Source organism: Elaeis guineensis, chromosome 1 (assembly GCF_000442705.2).
Source record: "Elaeis guineensis isolate ETL-2024a chromosome 1, EG11, whole genome shotgun sequence".
Classification (NCBI taxonomy): Eukaryota; Viridiplantae; Streptophyta; class Magnoliopsida; order Arecales; family Arecaceae; genus Elaeis; species Elaeis guineensis.
In genome coordinates, this window is record NC_025993.2 from 164,815,272 (window position 1) to 164,838,466 (window position 23,195).

The following is a 23,195-nucleotide window of genomic DNA, read 5'->3' on the forward strand; positions in this document are numbered from 1 at the left end:
GAGCGCCGTCGGGCCCGGTGGAGATGCGCGCACATGCAGGCACATGCGGCCCAGTGCCCGGGCAGGCCCAACATGAGCGCGCGTGCGGGCTGGCCTAGCATGCGCTGGCAGGCCGACCCAGTGCACACTGGGCGCCCAGGCCCAACGCCCCTACATGGTCCACTGTGGACCGTGGGGAGCTGGCGGTCCATGGGATTGGTGTGGACCAAACACACGGTCCACGCATGGTTCAGAGAGTATTTTGCACGATCGGAGGGCTCAGAATATAGCCGATCATGATCGAACAGCTGTGGTTGATTCCGAATTTGATCAGGTGATCAGTGGCCCTATTTTGCGCGATCGGACGGCTCTGGTGCGAGCCGATCATGATCGGGAATGGTTCTAGGCTTGATGGAGGCTCTGTTTCCTACTGAAACAATAATTTTATGATTTTGAAGTCTATATAACTCCGATTGATGAGCCGTCAGTATCGTTGGAGAGCTGGTGACGTCTTGGAGATGCAGAAAGACTTCAACAAAAATTTCAGAGAGTTTTTGTGAGGATTTTAGAGTTTTTTCTTAAGAGACTCTTGTACAAGGGTTGAGTGATGAGTTTCTATTGTATTAATTTTGTTTTATTCTCTAATAATGAAACTTGTATGCCCCATGAAGATAGGTTTGAGGCCGATCTATGTATTTATATTATATTTTTTATTTTATTTTTTTTTCTTCTTGCTGCATCGTGTGGTATCGAATCCTGACAGTGCAACACAAGTCAGTTAAAAATTTTGACTTTCTCTAGAATGGGGTAGCTTCCAATTGAATTTTCCAAAGTGCGACACCACTCCCCCACGCATGAAAAAAGAGTAACAATGTTTTATTTTAAAATCTTTTGAACTATTCTATTTTCACTTTACTTCGTCTTCTCCGTTTGAAAATATTATTCCATCAAGATGTGATTTTAATTGCTGAAGCTCATCCTTACCTCTTGAGTTTAAAGTGGTAATAAAGTGCGAATTTTCTTGTACCTTCCGAAGAGACTCTGCTACTGATGCACATGATTTCTTGGAGAGAAAAAATAATGTTGGGAAGCAAATTTTTAGCGGTTCCTCCGATAACCAGCAGTCATTCCGGAAGGCTATTCTTTTTCCATTTTTAACTTTAAAATTCACACTTGCAAAGAACTACTCTCTTACTTTCAACACAATCCTCCGTACCAAAGATGCTCTCTTTACCTCATTGTCCTGCTGCTGGCTTGGGGTTCTAAATGTATTCTCTGTGGCAATGTAGAAGAGACGAGATCATTTATTTCTTAACTGGTTTGGAAGGCTATTATTTCAAAATTATTCCTTCTCCCTCTTCCAGATTCCATTATAGAATTATGATGGAGAAAAAAATTAAAACACAAAGGGAGAAGAGCAACATGAGACTCGCTGGTTGTCGTCGTGGAATGGAGCATATGGAAGAAGCGAAATAATAAAATATTTTGCTTAAAAGCCACATCACCGGATATCATCTATTTTGCTCAGAAGCCACATCACCGGATATCATCCTTGAGCAAGCAATTTTTTTTTACAGAGTTGGATGACTATATATGAGGAACAGCACAAACAGCATGTGATAGAGTTGATCGAACAATTGAAAGCTTGAGACAAAAGTTATATGCTTAAAGGTGATCAGAATTCAAGAAGAAAGAGGGGAAAATACTGATAAAGGAACAAACAAAAAACACTTGTTTTCTCATTGGTGAAAGGCACTGATAGCAAGGATTAATGGTCTTCTTTTTGTCAGACTGCACCTAGCAGTCTTACTTCTTTTTTTTTCCTATCTTTGTATATTATGTACATATTTTTTTTTCAATAAAATATTCTGGGTGCTTCAAAGCCTCCCTTTCCATTCAAAAAAAAAAAAAGAAACTCCTCAACCATAGATAAAGAGAATTATGATAAACAGAACATTGAAACCATCAACTGATATAGTTGCAAATTGGTGCTGGTTGTGGAGGTCGAATAATGCATCCCAGGCTCCATCTTTTCATATGACTCCCATCAGAATTAGCCAAAGTTGAGGAAGGTCCAAAGTAGACAAGTCGAGTCTGGATGCTGGAAGATGGTGTGAAACCTGCTGATTTTCTCCTAGATTTTGCCATAGCCAGGAAGATCTCTGAAACCACAAAGTAAAGACCAGTCATTTAAGACAGAGATACCTTATGAGCCATAACTATAGCTGAAGCGTTTTTTTTTTGTTGGGGGGGGGGGGGAGGAAGATATGAAATTTTGCTCGTTCCAAAAGCTCCATGATGAGGCCACAAGTAACATGAGAATAGCATGAGCATGTCCTTTGGAAAAGAGTTATCAACCAACTTGGAGCAGAGGGTCTGAAAGTTCCCAGATGGAGGAGAGACATGCAAGAGCGAGCATAAGCCCTCCCAAATAGAATCTATATGAGAGCAAGAAAGAATGTGAGAGAGAGTTTCAGATGGGCAAGAGGAACAAAGGAATTTCCTTGAAGAGTTCATCAATTAACACAATGCTCAACAAAATCCTTCACACATTCAAATTCTTGGAAAACTAATGCTCAGACTATTACGTCCCAAATCTGGGACATAATATGATCATGTTATCATGGGATACCGCCTACAACAATACGAAGCCTATTAATTATAATTTGCTAAAATCTATCATAAATAAAATATAATAAAAGATTCGATTATATCATTCATCAAGTAATTAAACTAAGACTAGTTCAAAACATCTAAATCTAATATCAAATACCAAAACCCATATCTCACAATTCCTAAATAATTGACTACAAGTCCATAATCATTTAATAATTTTCAAGCTTGCTAGCGTAGACCCCCAAACCTGAATCATTTCTTATTCTTAACCTTATCTATCCGTTAAACAAAAATAAATAAATAAATGAAGAGATAAAAGTTACACCAGCTCAGTAAGTAAAACTTATACTTACTGAATCAAATATAAGTTTTTTTTTATGATAAACATTTCATAGAGTATATAATAAAAAAGTCATAAAATAAATTATGCATGTATAAGTCATGAACATTTCATTAACATGATTTATAAGTCGTTCTTGTCATATATTTATATCATATTTTAAAATATTACTCATAGATATTTGCGCTATGGTCATTTTACACCCGTAACAAGGCCTATGTTCTTAATCGAAAAAGTTCTTATTTTGTGCCCCAACTTTATTTCCATTGGTAAGACCTATGTTCATATGGATGCTAGCTCTAGATGTTGACTTTCCCAAAGCGATTCATGCATAGCTATTTAAGAGCCTTTAAAATTTTTATTTTTTAAAAAAATATATACATACATAGATCAAAAAAATAATAAAATTCATACTTCATAAATATACTATTTTCATAAAATACATTCATAGAATTACTTTACGTAATAAAGCATGCTTTTTTATAGCACATATGTTGATCTTTTACTTTATAAAAAATATGATTTTATTAATGATGGATCATATGTATAAAAAATATGATAATTTAAAATAAATAAGGAGTATAAGATTTATTTACCTTGATCGTCTTGGATTTTCAAACTTTGCTAGGTGAATCTGCTAATCCTATTTAAAATATTAAAAATATAAGTAATTTTTATTTGATAAATTCAATAGACTTAAATACTAATTAAAAAGAGAAGACTGTTGATCGAATGTTCAGTCCCATAGACTGGATGGATTAGATATAAGTTGATCAAGAAATCATGAGGTACAGACTTGATTGAGACCCAGATTTCTCCAAAGAGTTCATCAATATTGGATTTCAAAGATACTTGACATAATTGGATGATCAATTCGACAAGCAAACTGGACACTAAGATGATTCAAAGCCTTCTCGCTAAGGGTCAACTTGGGTCCCTAGAATAGAAAGTTGGGATTTTATCTTGAGATGCATAAGTCTTCTTAAAGAGAAAGCAGGTAAAGAGAGAGAAAGTAAGAAGAGAAAATGGAGAGAGAATGGATCTTCTTATTTCTTTTCTTTTCCTTTTTTTTCAAGAGAAAGAAAATAATGGACTAGTATCCAGTCATTATCTGAGAGAGCATAGAGAGAGAAATCCTAGAGAGAAGGAGAGAGAGATAACTCTTCTTTTTCTCTTTTCCTTTTCCATTTTTTCTTTTCCTTTTATCTATTTTTCTTCTTTTCTGGCCAAACAGGGGAGTGGCTAATGCTCCGATAGGTTGCGGTAGCACAATTGGAGGTCCGACGGTGAGTAGCAATGCATGGCCACTAGTGGACAATAGTGGACGACTGACGGTGGTCATCGATCAATATGAAAATTATGAGAAAGTTTGAAAAATAAAGGATCCGATCTTTTTTCTTGAATTTTTGATCATTGACCACTCACCGACAGCCATGGCTCCGACATGAAAGGGACATGGGGAGGCTAGATAACTCAATCATAGGTCCAGCATCAAGAGATGGCAACATTAGTAGCTAGACAAAGGAAAAGAATGACTGAAAAAATAAAGGATTCTTTTGGGTGGATTTTCAAGGAACCCAACCGCCAATGGCGATGGTTTCAGGCCATGGACAGAAAAGGAATTAAAGGAGAGAGAGGCTAAGACTTACCTTAGCTCCAACGAGGCTTCGATGAGGGAGGATCAGAGAGTAGATCAACAATGAAACCAACAGATTTCACTGTGAAATTGATGGCTAAATCAACGATCGATAATAGCTTGAAGAGGGTTTAGGATGTCTTAAATAGAGATGGAGGCTAGGGGTTCCTTAGCCTTCGGTGACCTTTTAAGATTTCGACTCCTTTCAAGAGCCGTTGAGGAAGAAGACTCCAATTTTCTTCAAGCTATCACATGGAAAATCATGTTGAAAGCCACAAGAAATTTTCTTTATTAGACCAGCCCATCACACGGGCAAACATGTCGAAAGACACAAGAAATTTTCTTGTAACTTATCTCTTTTACTCCATTCTCACCTCCCTTTGGGTAGAGATTCCATCACCAATGTAAGAATCTAGATATTGTCCATTCTAACCACGTATAAATATGTTGTAAATATTTCTTTTTAATGAAGAGAAGGAAGTGCCTTATTTCGCCTGATTTACCTTATAAAAATATAACGGTGAGCAATCAGTCATGTCTCCTCTAGTTCAACAACACAACTTTCTTCTCAAGTATACCGAGCATGAATAACTAACTCTCTTCCACGGGTGCATTTTCAGTATGGTTTTTGACACCGAGGCAGTTTTGAAATCTGGATTTGCAAACAGTATTCCAATTAACAAGGCATTTGACTCCACTCACCCGATATTTTTCTCGCCAAAGAAATGCCCTCCGCCATCCATCAATCCTTGTAATCACCCATCGGCCCTCTCAACGCACTTTACTATTTACAATTCTACATTTAGAGTCTCAAATGAAAGGGATGATCTCAGTTTTCTTTCCTGATGTCTCTTGTCCTCCCCTTTTCTCAATTTTCTTTCAACATAAGACAGCTTTTTTTCCGTTTTTAAAAAGAAAAATCATAGGTCGTAATCATGCAAAAATCTATATGATACAAGAATTGCTCGTAGAGCCACCTGTGAGGTTATTATTAGGGTCTTAAATGCAGCATGGTGGGATGAGACTAACATTATAATTTTTTGTTATCTTTCTATGAACTACATGCACTGAATTGTAATACGTATTTTCTCATAATAAGAGCCTATTTGGATATTTCTATATGAGCCTGTTGGCCTGTCTAACTCATATTTTCTAAAAGCCTATCCAAATCCTAGTTTTTGGACTGCAGAAGGAAAAAAAAATCCAATCCATAAAATTTGGGCTAAGTGTGTAGTTGATAGAGCTATGCTTGCATGAGTGGCCCAATTTACGAATCCCATAAGATTTTCAGCTCCATGCTGTAGGTCTTTCATACCACGTTTCAAAGACTTTACAAATAACTAACACCTCCAGACTATATAAAGTATTGTTGTCAGTCCACTTGGTGCAGACAGTGAGAACATGCTATATATTTTGCTTGTGTGGCAGTCCAGGCAAGTATCCATAGCTAAGAACCTCGATTTGATAGAATTTGCTGAAGCTCAACTCCGAATCGGTCCATCAACCCTCTAGTTGCTATTCTAAAGAAAAGAAACTTCCCTAGCTACAGGGCGGTGGTGTGATCTCCAAGGACAGCGGTGCTAATAGACGTGTGGAACGGGGACTCGATAGAGGCTCGGTCAATATTTTGGACTAGCCAACTCCAAATGCGTTTGGTTGTAACTATGCAGGTTTCTAAAGACTCTTGACATGTTTTCTTAGTGTGATGTCGATCCTTTGATTATTTTTTTCTCGTCTTCTCTCTTTAGGATAAGAAAGAACACTCGGTGGGTTGTTTGCCTTCGATTTCGGCAGTCAAAGATATCTGAAAGTCCATAACACTACAAAAGGAAAGGTAGCGGTCCAACATAGTGTTACATCCCACCTCATCATTCCATCATTCACCAACAAAGGGCCAATACTGCTCCGGTGGATGGTCTGTAAAGAAAAATGAGAACATGTGGAGATAAAGATGGAATGGAGTTAGAGACTTTCTTCTATAAATAGTTGGGAGAAGGTTTTATTACTCATACCTTTGGGCTTGAAAGGGAGTTAAGGATGAGGAGGAACACCTTGGTTGCCCTTGTCACTTGGCTCATGGTGGTGGCCTTCTTTGTGGCCACTGCAACTGCTGCTGCACAAATGAAGGCTATGGAGCATGAGATCGATTCGCTGCGTAAGCCTCCATGCTATGTTCTTGTAACACACTTAAGGCAGCTAGTGGAGTAGTAAATTTCTCTTTGATTATTCCTGCTTGGATTGAACGCGCAATGCTAATTGTGAAGATAAAAACTAGAAGAATTCTCAACTTTCAGCAGAAAGATCACTCACCACTCACCACAACATTGATTATTGTTACTAAAACAAGATAGTTTTGAGATTTTTTTGCCGTTAAACTTGTCTTAGCTGTTCTTATTCTTATATTCTTCCTTCTTTGTTGGGAGACTTGACGACCGTTTTTCCCCCTCAATCACTGAAGCATGCAGGTGCTGCTGGATTGTACGGCCAGGAGTATGCGGGCATTCCTGCTGTGGGGATAACTGCTGCCCATAGACATCAATCAGGGTTATTGCCTTCCCTGGCATTTCAACTCTGATCTTCTTCAAATATGGGACCTGAAAAATGTGACGGAGCAATCATGAGTTTCTAAAATAAAAGGAAGGCATTTAGTCACTGAAAACTCTGTATTTCATAATATCAGTGTTTCTGATGTACTAAATAAAAGTTCTCTGCTACAGATAGAAAGAACTGTTGCCCTTTACTCGTAACTCTACAGTCAGCAATTATCTCTCTCTCTCTTTCTGTGGAGAAAGAGGAATCTGAATTATGTGTGTAACAACTTAAGATCTCACTCAAAAGGACTAGGAGGAAGATATTATTTGGATTTCTTAGTTCTGTATAAGTATCCAAAATCTACTCGGCCCATGGGACTCAACATATACCCACATAGGTCCTCACAATGCGCATATTAGAGGGCAATGAACCAACTTTTCTAGATAGCTAAGCTGATTAGGAAAAACAGACTTCTAACTTTGCATAGCCCTCTGTAATAGCAAGTTACAGAGTTTATGAATATTTGGAAATATAACTGAAAGGCATGCATATGGTTACTACATTAGACAACTAAGTTAATTATTGACATGCAGTAACTACATGAATATAAATCAATCTCCACAGCTACATAGGTGATGAAGAGCTGCGAGAAGAGTGGCGATGATGAACTAACTAGGATTTGGACCTTGGCCTCGGTTGAGATCTGGCCAAAAATTTGGACCAGCTAACTCCAATACATTTGTATCGTTGTCACCTGTGAGTTGGTATGTCTTTGATTAATGATCTTTGGCATGTTTCAGAATTTGTCAAACTGGTCTTTCGATTTTTCTTGGCTTTTCCCATTGATGATAGGAACAGAACAGCGTGAATTGCTTGCATTCCCTTTCACCATTCAAATATATCTGAAAGAATTAATACAACCAACACTATTCAAGGCAAGGTATAACTGGTGATCCCAAGTCACTATTCCGTCGTGTGTGTGTGTGTGTGTGTGTGTGTGTGGATAACATAATAATGGATGGTTAGAAATAAATCTAGCAAGATGTTGATAACATAAAATTGGATGGTTTGAAATAGATCTCAAAAGATGTTAAGATAGAACGGAATGAGCTTCTACAAATACCTGGCAGAAGATTCTATTACTCGTATCCTTGGGTTTGAGAAGGAGGTGAGGATGAGGAAGAGCACTCTTCTTGCTCTTATAGCCTGGCTCATGGTGGTGGCCCTCTTTGTGACCACCGCAACTGCAACTGCTCGAATGAAGGCCATGGAGCAAGAAGAGTCATAAGCTAAATCCAGCATTGACTCAGCGGCAAAATTGTTATATCCTATATCTTGCTTTTACAGTACAAAGTAGAGTTATTCCAAAAAAATCAAAGACGTACAAAGTAGTAACTTCTTGCATCTATTTTGACCCTACATATGGCCGCAATTTTGACTCACTTAGCGAATGAACATGGTCTGACACTCAAATTGCTCAGGTGATTTTTTATAAAGAACTTATTTTAATGATGCACGAGATGATAATCCAGATAACTACCCTATGTTAGTTGAAACCAACATATCTATCCTAGCTATATCAGAAGCTCGGTAGGAAAGTCTTCATTGTTCTAATGAACTCCGACACCTTAGTTTTGCAAGCAAATCTGCAACCCAGTATCCCTCCCTCTAGATAGAACTAATCTTGTAAAATCTAATAAAGTCCTTACAGTATAGAATCTATGACTAATTTATTATGATATGAAACTAAATAAGAAATAAAAATTGACTAATTTATAGAAACGAATAGGCTAACCTGTTGTTCAAGTTGCAATGAACCAGTGCACGAGGCTGATTGCTTCCTTCATAAAGGTGAAGTGGTGATCCTGTGCCAGGATACAAATAACCTGTGCTGCCTGGATTCTCACATTCAGCTAAAAGAACTCATGTTGATATGTATCCATGATTAACGTCAGATGTTTAGATGTTTATCATATCCTTCGGCTGCTTAGATATCTATCATATTCTTTGGTTGCAGCTTTTGGAAATTGATGGAGACTTGGACTCATTCAGAATGGGTCTGACCCATTGTAATGACATCAGAAGTGAGCTTTAGTGGGACATAGAGCTGGTTTAAGAATTTGGATGTTGAAATAATTTTGTGAAATGTCATGTTTTTTCTTATTCTTGAGTTAATATTTGATGATGAGGAACATGTATATTTAAACACCTTAACAAATAATGTTAGTGTTTTCTACTATATAATATCTGTTAAAAACATATATATAGTAATTTTTTCCTGTGGTCCTTATATCTCTTCTTGTTATCTTTTGCGGTCATACACCCAGATATGTGTCTAAATCTGATTTTCATTTCCATGCAACAGTGTGAATAAGTAAAAAACCTAGCAGTGTCATTCCCTCCACTTGCACAATCATAAAGGGAATATGAATGCAGTAATCTCAGCTATTGATGCCCCATAGAGAAAAATAATTAAATGCAGGGAGCGAAGAAAGGTAAAGAATGCTTTTTTTAGAGAAAGAAGCCAAAAAGAGAGAGGAAAGGAAACAACTTTTCCTCACTAGTTTCCATACAAATTATGAATATTTAGAAGTTTATGGACACTAAACATCCTAGCCAACAAGACTAGCAGATGACAAAGGTTAACAAAAAGGGCATGAAAGGAAAACAGTTTTATATTAGACAAAAGAAATATATAAGAAATTATGAAATGATAAAGGCAAGAGATGTTGTTCTAAACAACCCCAACATAATCCATTTTTTTCTATTTAAAAAAAGAACATGGGGAGTAGAAAGCTATTGTAAGGGTTAATGTTCCTAGGGAATGTCTACAAGTGCTTGCGAAGCTCAACCAGGTTGGAGGTACTTAGTGTAGGATATACTTGGTCATCGTCGTTTAGGATAGTTTGATCTGCTCTACCTCCACTATGAAGGTCTTAGAGTTCAGGCATTTGTTGAATAATGAATTTGTCCACTATTATATAGAGGTACAAATTTCAAGATGTAAAGTATTTGCCCTCAACATTATGTAGACCATGTTCAGATTTTAGTGCATCCTACAACTCCTCAGCACTTTTTCAATTTTTGAGAGAACTCCTTAGCAATGTTGATATAAAATATTAACTTTATTTGATAAGGTGCTGTGGGTTCTATTATGGCAGCAGTAGATATATCTTATGGCATTCCTTTGAATCAATCTAAAATGAAATGAATATAACAATCATGATTCAAAAGTTATAAAAATGAATTGACATAGATGTAAGAATACAGAATTTTATATGACTAAGTTAAGATGAATGTGCTAGTAATGTTAAACTTTAAAAAAAATAGAACATGCACATAAAGTTATGGTGGGTCCATCTAGTTCAACATGCAAGTAGCATAGGTTCGTAACGACATGCTCATGATATGTAGGACAGCAATCACGATATTCATTACATTATAATTCTTATGATGATTTCTGCAAGATTATAAACCAATGACTCTACAAAAATTTATGCACAGCTAAACAACAGAAGATTTTGTGCCTTTTAACCAAAAAGGATAATCAATCAATCAAATTATGCAATGGGTTTAGTCATCATTAGCAGATGTATTATCATACTACTAGAGATCGCATTAGTAACTATTATAACTAATCCTGCAAAACCTAATTAGATTCCTCACAATATGTAGTGTGCAAGATTATTTTCTGCTAAATTTGATTATATTAGCAATAAATATAATATAAATAAAGCGAAAGCATAATTAGGTGGAATATCTTTCTTGTGGGCTCTTTCAAGTTAGGCTTCTTTGTTCAGATTCTCAATTCAACATTGGATTATGTTGTGTCCGGGTTCTTGGTACATATATGAGAGCAATGGATTGCAAATAACCTTTAAGGGCCATCTGAATGTGCAATTCTCCTCTAGGAGCGGTATCTCCGCACTAATAGTCTAATACAAAGATAAACGAATAAAAAAGCACAGAGACAGAATAACAGGGGAGGGGACTGGAGGACACCACCCATCTGCAGTCCCCAAGATTTTTGGGGCAATAAACCCATTAGAAAGGTTAACTTTGGAATCTCAAAAATCTCTGAACTGGAAGATTAGCAACCTTCCAAGACTCCATTCACCCGACCAATCTGCAGAAATCACGCAATTTCGAGTAACCAACATCCTCCCAGATCCTTCAAATTTTACAGATAATTCTGATCGAATCAACAAAGCTCATCCAAAGGATTAAGAACAGAGAATGAGAATACGACGGCGGGTGTGGGCCGAGAGACGGAGGGTTTTCGTTTGCACGAACCTTGTACAGTTCTTTCTAGAGAGGAATGATTAATTACCTGAATATCTAAATGTTTTGAAGGTAAAAAAAATAATTCCCAATCAAATAGCAATAATACTAATATTGCAAACTCCATTGAGATAAACTAATGAATGTACTAATAGCATCTCCTCCGCATTTTGAAATCCTGCACTAACAAAAATAAATGCGATACATGTCCCGGTGTTCAACAAATATAAGAAAAGAGGAAAAAAATAACAACTTCTCTTTGAAAATACGGGCGAATTATTCAGCATTCGCGGAAAGAAACACCGAAAATAAAAAACAATTACTGCAAAAACAGAGAAAAGGCGTTATATAAAAAAGATCGAAGAAAACCGTATCAAGAACCGCCAAGAAATACTTGATATCGACGCCCCCTTTAACCATAGATCGGTAGCGGCGGGTGAAGAACCCAAAACCACAAGCATGTCGTCGGGGGTCTCCACCAGCACCTGGAGCACGGTCTGGTCGGCATCGAAGAGCTTCACCTTGGAGATCCTGCTCTCCTTCATGAAATCCACCACAATGTCGGGCTGCAGCCGGCGGGACGACAGCCTTCTCCAGTTCACCCCAATGGCGGCATCCACCATCGAAACCGATCTTTGGATTTGGAGGAACGACGAGAGCAGAAGAGCTGCAACCAAGCGGAATGATGATGCCATTTTTCTTACAAATATTGGATTTTAAGACTAAAAATTGGTGCTTTAGTGATACCATATGGGTCGGGGAGCAAATGGAACGGGTTTGGCCCAGAGAGAGAAAGTTCGTAATAGATATTAATCACATAGGTATTAATATATTTAAGCATCTCAATTATCTAATTTATTATATCATATATTATATTTCAAAAATAATTGAAAGAAAGGTATAAGATACCATACGATGCCATATCTAAATTTCTGCATAGAGACTAAGCTTCTGCTAAGTTATCCCATTCACCATATGGATACCAATATCACTGACACTATCATTAACGGCCAGAGTTTTGTAGACTCCACTCTCCATAAGCATGTTGGCATTAACGAGCTAACCATCATTAAAATTTATTACTCAGTACACAATAGATATCAGTGATGTCAGTATTAATGTACTCAACTAATTCTAAAATTTATTACTTAATATATAACAAAAATTAGATTATTGAAATCTTCTATTAATTATAAATTTTTTATTATCATATTGTATTTTAAAAATAGTTAAAAAAAATTATGTCCCTATGTGGTACTATGATGCCTGGCTTGTACAAGATTCTCCTTTTATCTAGTGAATATTGGTATCAATTAAGGCAATACTGATGACGAAAGTTTCTATCCAGCCATTACTAATAAAATGCACTGCTTACTGTATCGTAAAAATTATATTGTTGAACTCTTTTATTAGGTATAATTTATTATATGGTTACATTATATTCCTAAAATAGTTAAAAAAAGAAGAAGAAATTATACCACATGGATCGTATGGTTGATATATTAATAGTAACTATGGTGCATGCATTAGTTTTTGATTTGATTAATGAAGGTGGCTAAAGAACAATATATAAGTGGTCCAATTTTGCTTTGTGGATGAAAAAGGAAGAAAAGGAATTTGCATTAAATGGGAAGAACATGAGAAGCAATGCATGAAAATGAGAAAGTTTAGTTTTGCTTTTTTTTTTTTTTTTTTTTTTTGGGATATCAATGAGGAGTTTACCATTAAAACCTCCAACTTCTCTTTCAGTTTCAGATTTGGTTATATTGGATAATTTTTTACAGACAATGCTAAGCTTCAGTAGTACACGTATTTGAAATGTGAATGTTTTGATCATAACAAAAAAGATGATAGATTCGATCCTTAATTTATCAAGAAAAGAAAAGAAACAGACTTCGATCTCCCATCTAGTTAATGGAGTCTCACCTTTCAATAATCCATATTTCTTGTTTCCACTCTTTTATACAAGGCTAGAATTAACTAGAATATATTTTTGTTAAAAAGAGGAGATGTACGTGGCACATCCATGTTTGGGCAAGCGGTAGTGTTTCAACTCTAATGGAGACTCAAGGAGGGTAGATAAAAGGTTTATTTGAATAATATGCACCAAAATTAGAAATTAGTATCAGAAGTTTTTTCAAACATATGTTCTATCTGATTGCTTGTCACTCGTCTCTTATGAGCAGTTTAATGTGTTCAAGGAATTTCATTCTTTTAAAACTATGAACTTATGCGTTTAACTGGCAGATTCCTAATAAAAACTTCACATCTGATTAATATAAAACTGATGCATAAAATCTAAAAGTTATGTGATTTGCACTTTTTTATTGTTTTTTTAATTTTGGGGTACATTGATGTGTGGTTATATTAATGCTGATTTATTGGCATGTTGATTGTACCATGACAAAATGTAAAAAAAAAAAAAAAAAAAAAGAGCACGAAAAGAGCTGCATTCTCCTAATGATTCTCTAGATTTCTCTACTCTCCAACGTGTCATTGAGCTATGTTGCAACAAGTCGCGGCGCAACATGGGTTCATTCGCAACTTGAGTACTTTTAATTGATAGAGGATGAAATGTAATTTTTTTTATTTTTTATATTAGATTTTTTAAAAATTTATTATTTTTTTATTTTTTAAATAAATTATAGAAACTTCGTCTCAATTTTAACTTAATTTTATTTATAATTCTACGACTTTAAAGCACGTCAAATTAGTCCTTCAAATTTTTAAAATATTCCAATACGATTCAATCATATTCATTTACTAACTAACGGTATTAGTTTTCTATTTTAATAGATGAAAATATCCTTCGCTTATATTGGATGGATCATCGAAAAGAAAAAATCAAAGAGATGAAGATGAAGGGAGTTGCTATGGAGGAAAAGGGTGGGATCATGAAGACTGGCATGGAAGGGGAGAATAAGATCAAAGGCCTCATAGGCGAGATAGGAGGAGGAGAAAAATGGGTAGGCAGAAGAGGATGAGAGAGGAAGAGCACTCATAAGTCAGCTTAGAGGAGGAAAATGATGAGGAGAAGTGAATTAGAAAAAGAGAGGAGAGAGAAAGAGAGGTTGTCGGTAAGAGAAGATGGAGATGGAGGAAGAGATGGGGAAGGAGAGGTGGGCGGGCTTAGAGGAAGATGAGAAGAAGTAGGAGAGAAGAAAGAGGAGGAATGGGAGGAGGGGGCAAGGAGGGCTTGCCAGTGAGATAGGTGGAGGTGAAGAAAACCATCATAAAGGGAGAGAGCTCACAAGCAGACTTGAAAAAGGAGGAGGAAGAGAAGACGGAAGAGAAATGGATAAAGAGAAAGAAAAGGAAGGAGGGGTCATGATGAGCTTGGAGGAGGAGAATGAGTAAAAAAACTGATGAAGAAGAAGAGGAAGAGAAGGAGAGATAGTCGATAAGGAAGGAACGGAAGTGGTGGAAGCCACCGTAGAGAAAAACATGGGCATGCTTAGAAGAGAAGAATCCAAAGAGGAGAAGTGGGAGAAGAGAAAAAAGAGGAGGGGGAAGGACTTAGAGGAGGTGGTGGATGATGAGGAGAAGAAGAGAATGAGGAAGAGGAAGATGGGAAAGAAGTGAGGATAGATGTCATAAGTGAAGAAGAGGAGCAATTGGAGAGGAAAAAATAGAGATAAAAATAATTTAATTATTTTATAAAATAATGATATTATTTCATAAGTAGAGATAGACGATAAGATTATATTAAAATATATCGAAAATTGAAAGATTAATTTAATATATTTTAAAATCAAAAAGATGTAAATAAAATTGAATTAAAGGTGGAGGGTGTTCTTATATTTTATTTTTTATTTTTAAAAAAAAAAAACAGGGATTCATGTTGGCGAGTTATATTTGAAAAATTAACATTCACCGCGTTCCATCTCGATCCATCCCATCCTTCATGTACTCCCTGCCACGTGCAACATGCTGCCTCCGGCCAACACACCCTCTGACGGCAACGGCAACGGCAACGGCGACGGCAGCGTCACGCAGTGCTTGAGATCACAATACGTAACGGAGACAATACGGACATTGAGGAGTCGGTGGCAACAGCTAGGGATGAAAGCTTCGAGGAGAGGCTGGACTCGAGGAACTAAAGGGAGGATGAGGCAGAGCAGTCCGGAGGGAGGCGGCGGCGGAGGAGGAGGAGGGCGGTGAGACGATGGACGGGAGAGCGGACGTTGGTGGGCGAAGGCGGCGGGGAAGAAGGTGAAGGCAAGGGAGGCGAGGTGAAAGAGGAGTGCGGGAGGGGGTGGGTGAGGGAGGAGGAGGAGGATGGCAGCGGCAAACTGGAGGTGGCAAGGCGGTGGACGGGAGAGGGGTCATTGGTGGGGGAAGGCGACAAAGAGGAGGTGGAAGGCGAGTGAGATATGGGGGGAGGAGAAGGGGGCGGCCGGAAGGACAAAAGATGGCAGAACGGTCGTCGGTAGGTGGAGGCGGGTCGTCGGTGGGCGGAGGCGACCGCAAGGAGGACAAGGAGGGTGGTGACGGCGGACAGGGGGAGGAAGAGGGCAGCCTGGAGGAGGAGGAGGAGGGCGGAGGCGTGGGGGGCAAGGAGGAAGGGGAGGTTAGGGTGAAGGTGGGGAAGCAATTATGACCCCTCAATGTTAGCAAAATTACAAAACATTGGTATCCTTTGTCAATCATCATCCTTCTTTTTCCCGGTTAATTACACGCTAAGCTAACGGACTCAGCACCCTGTCATAGGGTCGTACAATCCTAGTAACCAAACTGAAATTATAGAAGCTTAAAACAAATTTGCTACCATTTCCCCTTTTTTTTTTCCTCCCCTTGGAGCATATGAGGTTATCCATCATTGCAAGAGGAAATGACTAATAGGTCAGATTTGTAAATTTAATTTTGAGAAGGCTGGACTTTTCTATTTGAGCTTCTTGAGGCTATACTAACCAGTTTTATTACAACAACATGCATGGAACACCTTCTCCAATGTCCTGAGTTCTACACACACAAAACAGCCCTGGTCGAATCGCCCCATCCTCCCAAATTCTAGTACATGCAAGAATTGAACCCAGGTTATTGAGTATAACGATCAAAATACACCTCTAGTTTGTATTGCAACGGGTCCCAGCAAAAAATAATAATAATAACAATATCTTAATTTTTAAATATAATTTATTTAAATTATAAAATAATATTATAAAATTTATATTTTGGACTTGGAGAGAGGCCAGTACCAACTAAATAATCAGCTGAGTCCAAGGTAGTGGTTGATACCAGTTAGATGCATTTTCTCCCATGTATGACCGTAGAAACCACGGTACGAGCTCTTCAACCAAGCAACTTGCTTGGGTTGACTTAAGAAGAGACCAGTAAATATTTATTTTCTTAATAAAATTCTAAAGGCAGCATCTGGCTACCTCCATCTCCCTCAAAGAAAAAAAAAAAAATATTAGTTACAACGACGGTATCACATCATTATTATAATAAATTAATAAAAAATTAAAAATAAATAAAATATATATAAATAATGTACGATATTATTTATGAGAATTGATGTAATACATGATAATTGATAAAATATAAAATTTTTTATTAATTTATTATAAATTTAATATGATATCACCGTTGTAACTAATATTTTTTTGGGGACGGATCGGGGGCAAAAAGACTCGGAAGAAGACTAAAAGTCATCTTAAATCTCATCATACAACATCATCTGTATTAATTTAATCGACACTAGAAAAGTCATGGCAAGGCACTCAGAAGACTTGACTTAGAGGAAGCTTCGCGTGCCGTCGTCGGTCAAAGTAGCAACGCGGCAACATCGAGTCCGTAATCATGACATCCAAAATATCTTTCAAAAATGACGCCAAGTCCGACGGCAAGCGCGCTTTGCCTTACGTTGCCGTTTCCACGGGCTCACTTTGTCGCTGATTCCCACCGGTCCCCTGTTTCCTCGATAGAAATATGCGGACATTTCCGTCTTCCTTCTAAACCCCTCTCCAAAGAGGTTCGCAGGATCCTCACTCTTCTATATAAAGGCAGGCAAGATAGCCTTAGTTTTCCAAGTCCTTTCGGTACACCCATAGCGCAGTCGTCCTCCCCTGTTTCCAAAGGAGAAACAATTAATCGGTCTACCAGGATGGTGAAGGTGAGTTCTTTCTGCTTCGAAGGGGAGATGAATATAACTTTCTAGCGAATTCAGATGATCTAAATCTGTATGTTGCTTTGTGGCAGCAAAAAATTGTTATGAAGGTCTCGATGGACGACTCCAAGAAGCGCTCGAAAGCTCTCAAGAGTGCTGTTGGATCAACCGGTAATCTCTCGCACAGACACCTTCCAACGAGCTAATTAATTGTTTTTTATACCACCAAAGTGTCAGCATCTTTTCTTGTACTCTACATACTTTGTACTTTCTTTAGTTTTTCAGACACATATGCTCCTCGTTTGTGTGAGAGTGTGAGAGAGAGGGATGGTTGTTAACTCCGGCTGCCCCCTTCCAGCTACATACGCGGACACATACCATGCTCGAGATATTTGTCTGTGTCTGTTCAGTTTTCTACTTTGTTTATCTACTTCGGTTGGACAGCATAAGGAAATCTTAAGCCACTTAAAAAATAATAAGATAATATATTTTCTTCGAAAAAGGAAAGAAATATGGTTCTATTTCTTATTCGTCCCAGCTTAATTAGTTGTAGGGAACTAAGAATTTACTAATTCACTCAATTATTTGATGAAGTCCACGGAACACATGTCGTTTTCTTGTACTTGTTCCTTCCGGTGTGAATTCTTGATTTTAATTTCTTTATTTCCGTGTGTTGCAAGTTGAGCTTAAGAATTAATTAGGTGATAGAATTTCTTATGATTGGTGTTTTGGATGATGGAATGGCAGGTGTAATATCTGCAAAAATAGACGGGGACAAGATGGAAGTGGAGGGAGATGGAGTCGACTCGATTGCACTGACAACAACACTTCGGAAACGAATGGGCTATGCCGAGCTGGTTAGCGTTGCAGCAATGGATGAGAAGAAGGAAGAGAAGAAGGAGGAGAAGGAGACCGTGCCGCCGGCGACCTGGGCATATCCTCACGTCCCTGTGGTGGTTCATCAGCCCTACTACGACTCTAATTGCAATATTATGTAGGACTTGCCGACAAAGGCAGCACAAAAAGGTTGGGCGCGTCCGGATTTCGAAGAAGGACGACTCATGTGCTCTCTGTCCGTCGGTTTGCTTGCGATCCGTAAATGGTGGTCGATACGGAGTTGCATGTAATTTTATTTTTACTTCTTATTTGTTTTATAGGTTATGTGGGGTCTGGGTGTGGCTCTGGTCGGTCTGTCCCCTTTTTTTTCTTTTTTTTTTGCGTGACGGTCTGTCCCTTTATGAATGGCTTGAATATAGAATGGCAGGTTTTGGGAGAATATTCTGGTACCTTGGGTTTAAGGCGATGCAGAGGTTTATTTTAAAAGAACGCTTTTTTTTCTTTTTTTTCCCTTGGTAGTAAGTGAAACTTTTATTCACAACGGATGATAATTAGAGCACACTGTACAAGTCTGGAAGCAGTAAAAGCAACAACAGGGTCACATATGAAATACAAACCCAAAATCTGCAGTAATGTACTTAGTAACCACAAGCTGACACTTACAATTTGTAAGATGTATAAGACAACAGAACCGAAAATCTTCATTGCTCTGTAACCGAAAAACAACAAGAATAATTGCGCTGCAGACCTGTCTTTAGTAATGTAGTATGGCCTTCTGTAAACATTAGCTATGAGTAGAAGAGAACCTCCGTGAATAACGGAACACTGTCCCATGGTTACCGATGAGATCTTACTTCTGCATGGAGTGAAATTAAACAGATGTAATATGTAACACAGTAGCCTGATCCCATGTTGAAAGACTATCATCCGAGAAAAACTCCCCCAAAAAGATATGAAACAGCAACGCAATATTAATCCTCCCAATAATAAAACACTATATGCTGTGGTAGAAAGGTTGAAGTTGATAATTTGAAAATAATCCCGAATCCATGGAAGATTGCATGATTATGATCTGAATTCTGAACATTTAAAGAGTAAAGTAGCACCATGTTGTAGCAGGCATTAAAATATCTGAAACAAAGACTGATGATAAAAGGCTGTAAAATTTTACTATCTCCTGATCCCTGCATCCATGAGCAGCCTGACTGTATGTCGGCAGCACTGGATAGAAAATAAGCATTCCACATTAGGTTCCACATACCAGTCAAAATACAACAGCATACTAAAGTCTGTAAACTGTGCAAATTTGAAGTCCATAAGCATGTGTCATGTGAAGGAAGAGAGAAGTGAATCAGTAAATGAAATGCATTCATATTAATCCTGCAACCACAAAGATAAAGAAAGTTAGTAAAATAACCTTCTTTCTCTTTTTTTGATCTTTTTTTCCTCTTTTTTTTTTTATTTTTTTTTCCTTTCTTTTTCTTTCTTTTTCTTTTTCTTTTTTTCCTTTTCATCCACATTAACAGAGTGATACTCCTCCTCCTTTTTTGTTCTCTCTTCTTTTTTCTTTTGTTTTTGTAGTGAGTTGCTACCTTCGACAAAAGTCTGAAATTTGAGAGAAAGTTTACACTCACTTAGAGCAGTTGCAATCAATGCTGGTACATGCACTACTTGAAACATAATGTGATAGGCCCCCATCTCAGTATTGTATGCCTCCCACCGAAAGCATAAAAAATAAAATGATTCTCCAAGCGGTGAAGCACACGGAATGGTTGGATTTGAATACCCTCGATATTTTTGATATAACATTTGAAACTTGGTGGTGTTAAACCCCCTCCTGTTGAATATGTCAGTGATCGACGCATCTGTCCATCTAAAGGTTGATGATCTGTCAAGGTTCCTCATGACAGTTATGTTTGATGGAAGAAAGACCTCCAACAGATGCTCCAAATTTTGAAGACTCCAATTATAATGAAGCACAGTGATGAGCAGAAATGTTGATAGAAGATAGGGAATCTCTTGTTTCAATATGTTGTCCAATAAGCATTTCCTTTTTTTATTTTGAACACACTCACTATTTTTCCTTTTATCCACTCTTTTGTTTTTAACGGTCTGATTTTTAACTTGCATACTGGACTGATGGTACTGATTTCTGTTAAAGAAATTACTGTATGTAGATGATATGTTACTGAAGCCCTCCAAAGTTTGTGAGCATTGCCATATATGATTCCCCAAAGCTTTGTTGAACTTCCTGCAAAAATGGGATGTTAGTACCCGAAATCTAGACAAATACAGATTAACATCAATGCTGATCAGAACAAGTATATTGATGTTTTCGAAAGCATCCAATATTTCTACAAGTGTATCCTTATCTTCCATTTCTTCCGATTTTTCATCCCTTCCATTAAAACAGTACCCCATAGTTATCTGCATGAAGAAGATATAAACAATGTGAGTCAACATCTCGAATATCGTTTTATCGAAAATCATCGGATCTAGCCTTGTTAGCCAAATAATCTTCTACTTGGTTGCCCTCCCTATTTATATGAGCCAATTTAAACTCTTTCGATGAAGACCTCCAATCGAAAATATCCTGTAGAAAAGAAAATTGTTTAGACTGTTGACTTATAAAAGCTTCAATCCAATGAAGAACTGTGAGTGAGTCACCTTCTGATAAAATATAGGTAGCATGAAACTTAGTAACAGCAACAGATACACCTAACCATGCAGCAATCATTTCGGCAGAAGGAACTGAAACATTGAATAATTTTTTTCCTCCAACTTGCAAGAAGCAAGCTGTATGGTCTCGAAGAATATAAGCTGTAGAAGCCTGATTTAATACTAGAGAGCCATCAAAATTGATTTTAAACCCATAGGGAGGAGGTAGTCAAGAGACTGATATAGATCTACTACTAGGTGCAGCGATGGATTGTATGCTATCTTGGTGCCTAAATGGGTGTAAGGCAGGACTGTTCGTAAAAAGCATGGCTCTACGTAAGACTTGAGCAGACGTAGAATAAGTATGATTAAATATACGCTTATTTTTGACCTGCTATATTATCCAAGTAACACAGGTCACAAGAATTTTCCACTGCATAGTAATATTGTCATTTTGCATATAATAAAACAGGCTTGACAAGGAATTAAAACAATATGAAATTTGCTACATGTAGAAATATAATGCCAGCATTGATACGCAAAAGAACATGTGATGAATATATGATCATAATTTTCAATAACAACAGGACACACATCACAGAACTTACCAATAGAAGAATTATATTGCAATGAGCAAGATACTGCTTTATTGGTAGTTGAACCCAAATTAATTGCCACCAAAAAGAATAAGAATACCTATTAAATATATCAAAGGAAAAAGAGTGCAGAAGAGAGTACGAAGAAACAAATGGAAACAAGGATGGAAAGAGATGAGAAGATAAAACCGATCAAAGGAGAAGAAATTCTGGAAGCAACCAAGTCCCGAGCTTGCTTATTCTTCTCAAAAGACGGAATATCCTGATTTAAGAAAATCTTGAGGTGGTGTTGGTGATTCAAATAGAATTAGTATGATAATCTTAGATCTTTGATGATCCTTATAATCTGATCCCTAATGATCTAACATTATCACATATGGTATGCTATATTCGAATGATTAAAGATTTCAGATTATCTTCGATTACTTTATTTGGTATGCCATGAAAATCTAATATCACAGGCTATATAATACCAAAAACTATCTTTGATATGTTCTAGAGATTTTGAACTATTAACTAGAGATCAAATTATCAAAATCTGTCATTCCAAACTAATTCAACAAGATAAAAAATTAATCAAAATCTATCAAAATAACTCTATGTATAGGATTATCAAACCTTCCCAACTGAAAGATTTTTTATGGGATGATCAAATCCTTTCTAGCTAGAAAAACTTTTTTCCTCCAAATATGGGTATTTTTAGAAACATTTATTTTGGCTAGACAGCGGCATTTTTGTCCCCAAAATTTTGGCCTCACATTACTATTCTTCAACACCATGTAGGATCATGAGGATGCAACCAAATATAGTACCATCATCATTTCTATCTATATCATGGTTGATCTTAAGGTCATCACCCCATTCCAAATGCTATTTGATAATTTATCTCAGTGGGTTGACATACCCCACATTCTTTAAGAAATTTCTCCTTCTCCTCCCTTGCCATGTACCTTAGCATAATGCCAGTCCCTGATTGATCCCACCCATGCCAAATGTTAGGCCTAGCTCTCTTCATCCTCCATGCGGTCCAAAGAGAAGGATGACCGGTCAAGAATGACAAGTACAAAAGTTAAAAAACAAAGAAAACCATGGACACGTCAGCAAGAATAATAGAGCAATCGTAGATGTCTTGGTACGTATACGTAGACTCAATCGTCGAGCCAAATTAGGTAGTAACTGTCACGACTCAAGTGATCTAATGAGGACCACCGCTTGATCTCAAAGCATCCAAACGAAGTCTTTCCTGGACCCATTAATTAGATAATTTTCGCAAAATCATATCTACAACTTACAGCCAAGTTTAGGACAAGCAAATCAAAATAATTTTCAAAGTTGAAATATTTTCTATTTTAATACCAAAATATGACTAGCAACCAGGCCATAAACTAAACAATGATTGCCATCCTAAATTATTACTGCCTGGTTTGATTAGCCTTCAACAAAATAAGAATTCAAGAAAGGAAAAAAGTGTAAGATTTTCTTGATTAAGTGACCAAAGCAGGATGATGGTGGAATCTACTTTCTGGCACACATCAAGAACCAGAGACACTTCCTGTATTTTTCTTTTTTGAAACGATAAGGATGAAGTAAGACTCGAAATCTGCGTACAAT

The 23,195-nt window shown here is 37.3% G+C and overlaps 3 protein-coding genes across 3 annotated transcripts; 2 read left to right on the plus strand and 1 right to left on the minus strand.

Annotated features, from left to right (window-relative positions):
- The first annotated feature begins 4,889 nt into the window (after positions 1-4,889).
- On the plus strand, positions 4,890-7,318 carry LOC105060498 (uncharacterized). The gene is made up of 4 exons (XM_073255287.1): positions 4,890-4,975; positions 5,192-5,255; positions 6,558-6,726; positions 7,030-7,318. The coding sequence occupies exons 1-4, from the start codon at positions 4,890-4,892 to the stop codon at positions 7,101-7,103; spliced, it is 393 nt and encodes a 130-aa protein (XP_073111388.1). The 3' UTR covers positions 7,104-7,318.
- A 136-nt stretch (positions 7,319-7,454) lies between these two features.
- Positions 7,455-12,169, minus strand: LOC140852941 (glucan endo-1,3-beta-glucosidase 8-like). Its single transcript, XM_073246934.1, has 4 exons — positions 12,132-12,169; positions 11,779-12,051; positions 8,899-11,229; positions 7,455-8,353 (listed from the first exon to the last, which is right to left on the minus strand). The coding sequence occupies exons 2-3, from the start codon at positions 12,005-12,007 to the stop codon at positions 11,171-11,173; spliced, it is 288 nt and encodes a 95-aa protein (XP_073103035.1). The 5' UTR covers positions 12,008-12,051; positions 12,132-12,169; the 3' UTR covers positions 7,455-8,353; positions 8,899-11,170.
- A 5,027-nt stretch (positions 12,170-17,196) lies between these two features.
- LOC105060500 (uncharacterized) lies at positions 17,197-18,769 on the plus strand. The gene is made up of 3 exons (XM_010944238.4): positions 17,197-17,499; positions 17,586-17,664; positions 18,241-18,769. Exons 1-3 carry the CDS (start codon positions 17,212-17,214, stop codon positions 18,489-18,491), a joined length of 618 nt encoding a protein of 205 aa, XP_010942540.2. The 5' UTR covers positions 17,197-17,211; the 3' UTR covers positions 18,492-18,769.
- Positions 18,770-23,195: the final 4,426 nt, after the last annotated feature.